Source organism: Esox lucius, chromosome 21 (genome assembly GCF_011004845.1).
Source record: "Esox lucius isolate fEsoLuc1 chromosome 21, fEsoLuc1.pri, whole genome shotgun sequence".
Classification (NCBI taxonomy): domain Eukaryota; kingdom Metazoa; phylum Chordata; class Actinopteri; order Esociformes; family Esocidae; genus Esox; species Esox lucius.
In genome coordinates, this window is record NC_047589.1 from 20,651,618 (window position 1) to 20,664,789 (window position 13,172).

General features: G+C 42.1%; 1 protein-coding gene across 1 annotated transcript in view; it reads right to left on the reverse strand.

Annotated features, from left to right (window-relative positions):
* tgfbr1b (transforming growth factor, beta receptor 1 b) overlaps positions 1-11,010 on the reverse strand; it is a 56,101-nt gene extending 45,091 nt beyond the window's left edge. The window contains exon 1 of the mRNA XM_010885702.5: positions 10,878-11,010. Within this exon, the coding sequence (XP_010884004.3) occupies positions 10,878-10,947 (70 nt within the window). The 5' untranslated portion in view covers positions 10,948-11,010. The remainder of the gene's footprint in view (positions 1-10,877) is intronic.
* Between the last annotated feature and the right edge of the window lie 2,162 nt (positions 11,011-13,172).

The following is a 13,172-nucleotide window of genomic DNA, read 5'->3' on the forward strand; positions in this document are numbered from 1 at the left end:
TTATTAGCGTTTGGATTTTGGTTTTTTTGTTCAACCATCTGATTTTAACTTTTAATGGCATATACCAATTGTGTTGATTGTCACTAATCTCGGCATCCTTGCTTGGTATGCTCATTCTGTATGTCATTCTGCCTCTTTGCCGCTTCATTTTAATAAAGGTTCATCGTGTTGAACGTAGCTGCCGGATTTCCTTAACCCACAACAGTAGTGTTTTGTGCAAACTTCATCCTGTGGTCCAATCGGGCACCTGGCTTAAACCAGGTTCCAAAACAAATGCAACAATACCCCTCCTCAGCCTGGTGGTCTATTGAATACCACTTGATCCATCATCAATGGCCCTCAATTGAACAGAGCTGTATCCATCAGTGTCCCTCTATTGAATCACACTTCGTCCATCATCAGCGTCCTATTGAATCACAACAGATCCATCATTGGTGTCCCTCTATCGAATCACACTCGATCCATCATGAATGTCACTTTATTGAATCACACTTGATCCATCAACAAATCTCTTGATTGAAATCATGCTTGATCCAACATCGATGTCCCTCTACTCCTCAACCCCAGCTCCCACTCACCTTCATGCGCAACAGAATGAATTACTCCCGTCTCCTGGCAACCACAATCCCTGCACCCCTGCCAGTTCCTCGTACATCATTACCTTGAAACAGCTCTGTGTGGTGCAGAACGTACAGTAGGCGTCACATGGGGTGAAGAGGACACACACTTGTATACAGGCTGTGCTCTCCCCTGCCCCCACTCAAGCTCCTTACAACAACCCGGGCGTTCTTTCCCTCCAGTTCAGCAGACTCCGGAGTCATTTCCATAGGTCACGACCTGCCCCATGCCCCAGCCCCACCCCCAGGTGCCCGCCTTTATGGTAGTGCTTTTCTCCACACCAGATGTGGGGATGGGCAAGCAGGGGGGGACGATGCTCTCAGACCAACATCTCCCCAGATCGGAACCTCCCCCAGCAGATTGTCTGGCTACGTAGGCAAAAGGAATGGGCCAGCTGGTTCAGGACTCTCTCGGCAAAACCGGTGGAAACAGGTTTGCAATCGCTTTGCCGTCTCATTTAATACATGTGTGTCACAGCAAAAGGGCTATGAGAGGTAACACATATTATTCTGGATAGGGTAACATCAAACATCTTAAGTAAAAAGGGCCAATGCGTTGAGGGGAGCAGTGAGTTTAACTCCAGTTTCGCATTCAAAATAAACATGGTAATGGCTGTAATTGAGTACTATAATGAATATGCATCAAGTTCATTTAATAGAAAGTGCGTCTACCCAGCTACTCGGCAGAGACCTTCAGCTCCACCAGCACAAACGCTCCACTGACTCACTGGGACACGACAGTTGGTTGGAAAAGGATGTTTTTGCAAAAGAGCCCACACAATACCTCACAGTAAGAGGAACTGCATAACAAATCAAATAAAACCCAACTGGCCATACATATATATATATATACACGCAGTTGCCCTGGGGAGGGGGGAGGGGGTCCTTAAGTGGTGCATATCGTGTTTGAGAGATTTTCAGGGGCAGGGGATATATATATATATTTTTTTTTTTTTTACATATAATTGGCTAAAAGGAGCACTGGAATGGTTTTCACATACCGCATAACACACACTAGCATGTCAGCGTGTATTGAAAGGCGAAGATTTGAAATATAAACCGCTTTTTTTATTTTGCAAAAACTCCATCTGGTACAGATCACACTACAAGCCAAATTGTGTGGTGTCTGTGGTAGTCCTTGATTAATAGAGCCTTTGGATGTCTTTCAGCAACGTTCCACTGAGCAGATATATTGACGAATGTATAAAGTGACAACATTTAATTCACAGAACTAACAACCATATTTAGTGGAAAGTTGAGGAAGCATGAATCTTTTGTCAGAATGAAATTTCAACTGAAAAGAAGTTAAACAGTGTGGATTAATGTTCACGGTTTGTGTGAATATTCACCGTTGCAGGATAGCCACAAAGGTAGAGCGTATAAGGCATGCACAAAACATCCGTGCCTACAGTTCAGTTGCCTTGTACCTAGCAAAACCAGGCAAGGAATACCACATGGGCACAATCAATGTTGGCGTTTTAAAAATAACTGCTGTTTTAATGTCTCTTTTTCCATCTTCTAAAACTTTTATTGTATTATTTGACTGTCGTTTTGTTGGGAAGGCAGGTATCTGTGTTTGCTATGAATTCTGGAACTTAGGGTATTTCAAGAGCAGACCAATACTACAGAGGAAGTAGATTCTCCATGGAAATAAAATTCATCCATTTTAGACTGTGGTTGAGAGGAACTTGTCAGCCAGTATAGGTTTAAACATTTTACAGCTAGAAGGGCGATAAGTCAATCTTAAAGGCTTGATTGCAGCCACATCGTTTCACAGAAGAATACCGTACAGGCTTAGTTTCAGCAAGAGATTGACCGGCTTCTTAAGCACGTTTAAAAGGCAGAACTCCCACCAAAATGGTTGAACACTAGCAAAGATTGCCTAGACTGGTCCAGTGGTCTATGTTTCTACCTCCTGTGCACATTGATCGTTTGATTCTGCAGCAAAGCTATTTCAGCCAAACTCTGCCCTCTTTCCCCACGGTCTCTCTGCAATAAAATGATAAAAATCGTAAAATGGAAAATACATTGTAACAAAATAAATACTTCAGTAGTAAACAGGGTGGAAAAATATCCACCAAATGCAGCAAACCTTTTGCATTGGCGCATAACTTTGCCAAACCTACCACCCATTTAACAAAGAATAGCACTCTGTGCAATAATAGTGCTTGAATCATCACAGGTGAGGCCATAGCCCTGGTGCAACTCTGATTACAGCGAGGAGTCTGCCCAGTTACAAGCTGTGTCGTTTGGTTAGTCTACATAAGCAGACCTGCTGAGCGTCAGGGATTTCTTTAAAAAAATGTTCAGCGGAAGACATGCACTCTTTTGCTGAGGTGAATTGAATCAGTAGGAGCCGAGTTGTTTTAGACAACCAACAGCTTTTGCCTAAAAACTCAGAAATATGGCAACACGTGTTGGTGTCAAAAGGCCAGCAGTAACATCTACTGGAAAGGGAAAAAAAGAAAGCATTTCTCCTCTGAAGTGTGTTGTGGCAAGGAGAATTATCAGACAAATTAATTAGTGATTTGAATAAAAAAAATCTTGAATGTGATTAAAGTCCACAATCCTCAAAGCACCACCTGTAATGTACTGCTACAGAGCTGGCCAAGACGGGTCCCTTCAGAACAGAGTAGCCTGAAGGCCATACTTTAAACTCAATTCAACTCACCCAGTTGGAGAGAATTAAGATTCTGTTTAGAAAATACCGTGCAATCTGTAGGGTAGACCATTCACAGAATGTTTGAATGCGCAAGTAAGTAAATAACTATTTTAACTCTTGTAAAACCTGGCCATATTAACTTACAGACTTAATTGGTTGTTAACAGCAAGTGCTTGGCCAGGTGAAGTGGAACGTACATTAAGTTACTATAGTACGTTATCTAACATTAGCAGAACAGCTAAGGCTTGACACATTCACAGATCTTCCGCCTGTTCTGCGAACAACTCTTTCCATTGAGGATTTTAACCCTGCCACAGCCAATGAGATCTGGTATCAAGAGAGCAGCTGATCGGGAAGACCATACCTCAGATAAGAACTTGTCTAAATCAATTTCAAGCCAGTATCAAATCATGATGCTTATGAGATTATTTATTAGGAGTTATTTCGGATGCTCTTTGGGCAACAGAGTTGAAGATAATCAAGGCTACACTTGACCAGTCAATTTGTGTATGCCCGGTGTGCTGGTAGCATTTCTGCTGATTGGTCACTTTCCTGATGTGATAAAAGGTCTCAGGCCGGTAAAGAGCAATAGGAGTCGGACAGCGTTTACCAGCCGATGCTTCAGTGCAAAGCTCTTCCTCCCCAACGGTTGCTGGAGGCCCTGCTAATTGCTGGTGTGTCACAGCACATGACGGAGTGTTCTTTATAAATACCTGGCGCAAGCAGCGGTCTCAGAGGCACACTGAGGAGTCGTAAAGCAGCCCTTCCAATGCCGTGGCGTGGGAGGCTTGAAAGGGGGCACATCACATGTTTGATGGAGCCAGCTCAAAGAGTGGACTGCAAAAGCAGAAATCCAACAAAGCTGCGGTCCTAACTCCATTGTCAATCAAAATGCCTTTCCACACATCAGGAACCTGAACAAAATTCTCCTGTGGAGTTGAGAGGATGCAAACAGAGGTTACCACAGGGTAAATACACACAGACTGATGAAAGCGGAAGAAACCCTGAGACTTAAGATTTCTGCTTGAATCCAGCCAGTGGGAGAAAGCTTAACAGAGGAATTGTTCCGAACGCAGGCAAAACACACCTGGTTAGAAGAGGTGCTGACTGGCAGGGTACCTCAAAGAGAAAAAGAAAAGCAAAGCTGCATAGTTTTCTGTTTTTAAAGAATTTATTTTAACTAATGTTGACAGTCAAGCTAGGTATCACACCTGATGAAGACAGCTTGTTTCACAAAACATTAGTAAAAATACAATTATTGCATTTCTTTTCTCTCAGAACAGGCAAACACAGAAAAAAACTAGGCAACTCTGTGCCGTTGGGTTGGCTACACAGCTGACAGGTTCAAAAATTGCAAAAAGGGGTTGTTTTTAATCCAGGACGGGAGGCCATTAATCATCTCGTAATCTCTTGTCAGGGAGTGTTCAAAAGCGCCGACTTAAGGGGCTTTATACAGTTACTCAAACTGATCTCCCACAAAAAAGCAAGACCACAGCAGGCAGGCCATCTTGAAATGTGTGCCAGCAGAGGTAATAGAATGGGTTGAAGACACGGCCAACTCCAGTCGTCTCAGCAGGGGACCAACTGATCCTTCAACCACACACACACACACACACACACACACACACACACACACACACACACACACACACACACACACACACACACACACACACACACACACACACACACACACACACACACACACACACACACAATGGTGTTATGACATTACGGTAGGTGTCCAGAAACAGGATTCAGGGAATTACATCAGCCATATCTTAAACACCACATTTTAGAATATGCAAACAAAATGTGGTTAATGGAAATTTTTTTAACCAAACAATTATGTACGAGTCATTATCGTGAATCATATCAACATCCATTACAGATGTCACATATCACAACAATAAAAATATATTCAAAATGAAATTGACAATGAGATTACTTACAACCAACTGTTTCTCTGTAAGCCTCCCCATCATTACAAGAGTGTAAAACAATCAATCGAAACACTAATTCCTGCTATACTGCATCGCATCTTCATACCTGCCACTGGGGGGGAAAATAAGGTCTTTAAGCACTTTCTAAAAAGCCATGAAAAAGGATTGAGTGTAACACCTTATGTGACTCGGCCACCACTTTCCGTAATGGGCAGATGTCATCCAGTTATTTATTCACATGTAGCACAGGTAAGAATCTTGCCCACAGACAATTTATCCCCTTTCCAGTAGATTGAAGCATCACACACACACGCGCACGCGCACACGCACGCGCGCACACACACACACGTCTAAACTCCAAAATACAGTCCATGAAGATTAAGGAATAAAAGAACATACAAGGTTTCATTTAGATGCTCAGGTTGACATTCACAAAGTATCGCTTATACTGCTTCACTGCCATTAAAACAGCTCTTAGCAACAAAAAAAATCTGAAATATTATGCCCTACATAAAAAGGATGATGGCATAAAAGCAATGCAAGCAGCCGCTTGATACAAGCACCTGAAGGAAGTTAATGACAGACTAAAAGAGAGTCCAAAACAGGACTATCTCCAATGAAAAAGAAGACAGTCAGATTGTATGCATTTTGTATGAGGAAAGTGATCAATGTATTTCCTACCTGGCAGAGAATTGCCTGAGGGTTAACTGTGAAATAACAATCACAGCTTCCTCAGTATCTAGGCCTATTCAAAACCTGGAAACCTAAACACAGGCACTTGACAGAGTTTGCGTGTAGAGAAAAACAACAACAAAACCAGACGCCCCACACAGCATCGACATTGGGTTCATTTATCTTTTTTTCTTTAAAAAGCTACAATCGCAGAGGAATTCTCAATCCCGCCAAAAGCGGGGGTCGCCTGAACGCATCACTGCTCCTGAATCCAATCACAGCTGGCACAAACACAACTTCTCAAATTAGTTGTGGTTCCTTAACCCAGGACAACAGGCAATACGGGGTCACTCCGATGCTTTGGATTCCTCTGACCAAAAGGCAGAGTTACTGTACTGACCACAGAAAACAGCCCTCTGACTGGTTAGGGAAGCTTGAGGTTTGTGGGCCTTTAAACGGTCCAGACAGGGGGTTTGCCCCAGGGGAATAGGCTTTACACCTCTGGCTCTACACAGAGTCCTCTTAATTTAGACAAGGCACCGGCAAGATATCATTTATAACTCAGCAACAGTGGCCTGGGTGCGGCCGGTGGGCCAGGCCGCCGACCCAGGGGAAAACATCGGAGTCAGCCCGTTGAAGGCTGCGGAGAGGGCACTACTGCACACAGAACTCAGTGAGCATGTGCTAAGCACCACAGGACCCCCGTGCTGGACAGTAATGAGCAGGGCTCCAGAGTAACACTGAGTTTTTCCAGTCAGCAGCACCAGCACATGATTTGGACACATCCCACAAAAAAAAAAAAAAGATCATACCTATGATATATAATAACACAAATATAAAAATATTATTAGTTATTGTCCACATGAAGATTAGTTGAGCAATTTCATGTGATTGTAAGAATAGACTGCTTATCCATCTATGATTAGACTTTGCAACATGGGCCTACACCCAAAAAGCCATTTTTACCATAATATTGCCAGGCATACTGAGAAAATATTCTTGATCACAGCAACATCTGTGTAGAGAGCATCAGATTGTCTCGTAACATTAGATACTTCTAATGTTACAGAGGCTGATTTAGCAATGAGGACCTTAATAAATACTTTGTGACCTGGCATGCCAGATTTCTGTGTGGCCAATAAGGCATAGTGATGGGAATTTTGACCCATTTCACTGACTCAGATATTTTAGTCATCTAGTGAAATATTTCAATTGATATCATTAATTTGAGTCAGTAACGCAGAGAGCACCCCACGACCCACTGTGGCAAACAATGAACTGAAAACTCAAGTCATGATTACTAAATTGTTTGGCTTTTTTGCCACCTGATTTTGAAAAAAAGTGAACTGCGCCGGGCAGTAGCTGCACCTGTTCAGCCCGTGGACAGGAGGCTGTTTTAACAGTTACTCCCCCGTCAAAAGGAAGGATGGGCCAGATGCAGCCACACACACAAACTGTAAAACAGACAGCAAAAAAGTATAGAGGTAAAAATACCAGGACAAAAATGAGTAACAATACAAATCATAAAACATGGAATAAATAAAGTGTTAGTTTATGAAGGTGGGGCTAGTACAACCAATTAAAACGAAAACTTGAAAAGCGGTCACAAAATGTGACCATTTAGTCACAGTCTGGAAGACTGAACGACAATTGCAAAAGGTCACTAGAAGATGCAAAGGTCAAACACCAGCTGTCTCCAGGTCACGGATAATGTGAATGAAATGCCTTTGGGCTTGTTTACATCACAAGAGACAGAATAAAACACCAGATAGATTTCTCTATTATCGCAAATGTATTATAATTTCCAACCCTAACCCTTCATCAATGTCTGGAAAAATGTAGCATAGTGCAAACAAGCCCTTAGTTAATAATGTCTCATCCAAACTAGCCAACATAAAATACAGCTTAGCAAGTTCCCATGATCCAGATGCAAGTAGAATTTGTAAGAGGGGCAATCAAATTCACAATACATTGATTATTGGTGTGGTTTAAGATTCAGTTTGTCATTGATATATATCACACACACACATGATATAAATCAAATGTTTGCGCATATATATACACACACACACAGTATCTCACAAAAGTGAGTACACTCCTCACATTTTTGCAAATATTTGATTATATATATCTTATCATGACAACACTGAAATGACACTTTGCTACAATGTAAAGTAGTGAGTGTACAGCTTGTATAACAGTGTACATTTGCTGACCCCTCAAAATAACACAACACACAGCCATTAATGTCTAAACCGCAGGCAACAAAGTTGAGTACACCTCTAAGTGAAAATGCCCAAATTGGGCCCAATTAGCCATTTTCCCTCCCTGGTGTCATGTGACGTGTTACAAGGTCTCAGATGTGAATGGGGAGCAGGCGTGTTAAATTTGGTGTTATCGCTCTCACACTCCCCCATACTGGTCACTGAAAGTTAAACATGGCACCTCATGGCAAAGACCTCTCTGATGATCTGAAAAAAAGAATTGTTGCTCTACATAAAGATGGCCTAGGCTAGAAGAAGATTGCCAAGACCCTGAAACTGAGCTGCAGCATGGCGGCCAGGACCATACTGCAGTTTAACAGGACAGGTTCCACTCAGAACAGGCCTCACCATGGTCGACCAAAGAAGTTGAGTGCACATGCTCAGCCTCATATCCAGAGGATGTCTTTGGGAAATCGACATATGAGTGCTGCCAGCATTGCTGCAGAGGTTGAAGGGGTGGGGGGGGGGTCATTCTAAAGATGATGCACAAGAAAGCCTGCAAACAGTTTGCTGAAGACAAGCAGACTAAGGACATGGATTACTGGAACCATCTCCTGTGGTCTGATGAGACCAAGATAATCGTACTTGGTTCAGATGGTGTCAAGCGTGTGTGGCTGCAACCAGGTGAGGAGTACAAAGACAAGTGTCTTGCCTACAGTCAGGCATGGTGGTGGGAGTGTCATGGACATTAATGGCTGTGTTATTTTGAGGGGACATCAAATGTACACTGTTATACAAGATGTACACTCACTACATTGTAGCAGTCATTTCTTCAGAGTTGTCACATGAAAAGATATAATCAAATATTAGCAAAAATGTGAGGGGTGTACGTGTGTGTACACATTAACTATTTCATATCTAGTCTTTCTTGAAGCTGTGCATTATTGATGACAACATCAAATATTCTGGGGTGGGGAACTGAGCATTTTCAGATACGTTCCCTATTTTACCCACTAAAGCTATCACAAAATGCAGAGGCCAGCTGCTAAGCTTTTTATGGGTGTATAAACACAAAGAGGTCCAACACCTTCAATCCCATCAAGTGCTGTGCTCCTTTTGCAGTGGGATTATAAGAATCAGGGTTATTGATTTTATTACATTCTGATGCAAATGATCCCGCAATGTTTCAGCTCCCACTTAACCAGAGCATGTCAATACTATTTCATAGAGAGAAAGAAATCCCCTCAATACAAAAGTTAACATATCGTTTCAGTCTAATCAACATTATTTAAGAACACAGATTAAAGATATGGAAACATATGGTTCTATTAATGTCATCTATATTCATTCACTGTGATGTATTCATGTTTGCAGACTCTCGCTCTTGTCTCCAACCACACAAAGGAATGTCATACAAAGGAATATCGTGAGGTTCCAAACCAGCAGACATATTCTACATTCTAATAGGCATCATTTTAATAATGAAGATAGTTAGTGGTAATCACAGGTTGACTGTCTTAACCCAAAAAACAACCCTCTCAAAAGCAGGCTATTTCGTAGTTAGCATTAAAAGGGGGTACAAGTCTTTAATGGGGTTGTCTCAGGGTGTTCAATGCGTCGATGGTTGGTAAATGTTGCAAAATAGCTGCCCAACTCGAGTTTTGTATAGAGAAAAATGCATAATTATCAACAAACTAAAATCGATTAGCTAGTTACATAGATGGGCTACATCTAAGGTTAACTGATAAGCCATCTAAGGAGTGTCCGATAACCTTCTTTAAGCCATAATGTTGCTAGCGATCGCTTACTGCTTCGTTATTGTTGTGTCAATTAAATATCAGCTATGACTGTCATACTGTACCAACACGCGCAAGGTGCTGCAAGGCAGATAAAACTAGAGAATTGTCTGACAGGAAACGTTGCCAGCTCAGCTGCAAGCGAAAGCCATAGAGATGGGGCTGACTTCGAATAGCTCCGAACGTTTTCTCACACGCTTTAGATACCTTGCCTCTAACTTCTATGGCAACAGTTTTGAAACCGTATCTGTTTTGCAAAAGCAAGTGTAACCAACGTTTCCGTAGCGTATGCACACTGAAACAACCACTCGATAACTAGGTCAGTAAAGGATCAGTTAGCGCCAACCGAACCATAACGTTGCCAATTCCAACCAAAGCCAACTCGTTTATGCACTGGACAAGTATCTAATCTGGTAAGTAGCTAGATAACTAACCGGACTCCTCCCTCTAAAACAGAATAGCTAACTAACGGGACGCAAATGCAAAACATAACCTCATGGCAGAACTGTCCAGGCAATGGCTGACTTCAGTCCACTTCTAGGTCATTCTTCAACACGAGGAATTATTTGTGTTCAATAAAAACAGACATCAACTATTTAAAGGATGCCGATTCCGTATTTGTTTAACCGATAGACACTACACTGTAATCATTCTAAGTCCCAGCAACGCAAGCTGCAAACGAGTTGGCCAAAGTAGATTCCGCTTGATTCCAGCTCTACACCAAAGCACTCGAGATGCATGTGACTTTTACCTCTTTTCTCTCCCTCTCTTTTAACCATTTTCTTTGCAGAGACATTCCCTCAACAATAAACATTCCACTGACAGCGCGGCTTGCTATGACCTGCGCCATCTTTGAAAAGAGTATACTAAGCAGTCGCTTCTTGAAACAAAGAGCAACAACTGGACGCTCTGAGATGAAACTTCGTTGCCAAAACAAATCGGAGGACAGAAAAAACTATCCGGACATAGACTCGCCCACTTACCATCATTTTCATGAATCGTAGTCCCAAAGAACAGGAGTATTAACACGAAACAACGATGTATTGAATCCATCGTGGGTCAGACTTACTCCAGACTGCCTGTCTCAACTTCAGTTCTCTCGCCACTGGTTGAGAAAAAAACGTCTGATTGGTTGGGACCGCTACCACACCCCGCCCAGACCAAGCCAGCGTTTTCGTGTGGCGGAAACAATAAACAATTTCTGACAGACAGTTCACAGAAGGCTCAATTTCATACATATATGAGTGAGACTATTACTGACCAATTTCAAACTAAATGAACCGATATGTTTTAACGTGTACACATTTTGTAGATTTAAGTTTAAATCGTTATTGGTAAAAAACACTTATGGTTAAATGAAAGCGACAACAGGAAGCCTGTAGGACTACACAGCCTTACACTGTTTATGTAAATAGGCACGAACATAGACTAACTGGGTTGTAACCAACATTTCTAACCATATAGCCTGGAATTGAAACACTTATTACAGCCATGTTGTTCATAGAACATTGCCATGACATTAGTATAATTTAAGTACATTCATGCTAATTGGTTTAATTTGAGGACAGAATAACTATTGAAACAGATTTCATACCTCTTGTTATCTAGAACATCATACTGTGCCCAACAACAACAAAAAATTGATTATCTACACTTAGATCTGGAGATATTTGGACAATGACACAATCTTCATAATTGTGGCTCTACATACCACCACAATGGACTTGAAATGAAACAACTAAGATGCAATTGAAGGGCAGACTTTCAGCTTGAATTCAAGGGGTTGAATAAAAATACTGTATGAAACGTTTAGGATTTGTAACCATTTTAATAAACAGTCCACTTATTTCAGGGGCTCAAATGTAATTGGACAAATTAACACAATCATCAATAAAATGTTCATTTTTAATACTGTCAAGAATCCTTTGCAGGCACTGACTGTTTGATGTCTGGAACGCATGGACATCACCAAATGTTGGGCTTATGTACCAGGATGGACATAGCCCTCTGATAATCAGGCAATGGCCAACCTCTATGTAACGCTGATGGACATTAACTCCCTCTCTGCAGGAAAGGTTAGTCCCAGAAACCAATGGGTTGGGCCAATCCCAGAACACACATGGTTAAAGCAACATTTTCTAAATGTGTCATTGGCTTTGATACACTAATTTGTTAAAACGTATTAATCATACGACACCCATCATTTTCACATCACCTACACGACTAGAATGGAGGCGTTCTCAGACTAAGATATGTAGTGAAGGATAAATAGCGCAGCAAAAGATTTCCACATGAGAAAATGTCCATGCAAGAACAGGGTCATTTCAGAGAAATTATATTTTCCCATCTCTACAGGACAGACTGAATGAGGAAGCTGAAAACACGCCTTGTGAGTTTGGCAACCATATGTCTGAGAATTATGTTGCACTGCCCCTGGAAACATACACCAATCAGCCATAACATTATGACCACTAACAATTGAAGTGAATAACACTAACAATTGAAGTGAAAATCTCATTATCATGGCACCTGTGAGTGGGTGGGATATATTAGGCAGCAAGTGAACATTGTGTCCTCAAAGTTGATGTGTTAGGAGCAGGAAAAATGGGCAAGCGTAATTATCTGAGCTACTTTGACAAGGGCCAAATTATGGCTAGATGGGTCAAAGCATCTCCAAAACTGCAGCCCTTGTGGGGTGTTCCCGGTCTGCAGTGGTCAGTACCTAACAAAAGTGGTCCAAAGAAGGAAAAGCGCTGAACCAGCGACAGGGTCATGAGCGGCCAAGCTGCCCCGTGTAGTCCAATCCAACAGATGAGCTACTGTAGCTCAAATTCCTGAAAAAGTGAATGCTGGTACTGATAGAAGGGTGTCAGAACACACAGTGCATCACAGTTTGTTGCGTATGGGGCTGTGTAGCGGCAGACCAGTCAGGGTGCCCATACTGACCCCTGGAGCAGGAGCAATGGAAGGAGATGGCCTGGTCTGATGAATCCCATTCATGTGGATGTTACTTTGACACGTACCACCTACCTGAGCATTGTTACAGACCATTGTGCACCCTTTCATGGCAATGGTATTTCCTGATGGTATTGGCCTCTTTCAGAAGGATAATGCGCCCTGCAACAAAGCAAAAATGGTTCAGGAATGATTTGAGGAACACAACAACGAGTTCAAAGTGTTGACCTGGCATCCATATTACCCAGATCTCAATCCAATCGAGCATCTGTAGGATATGCTGGACAAACAAGTCCAATCCATGGAGGCCCCACCTCTCAACT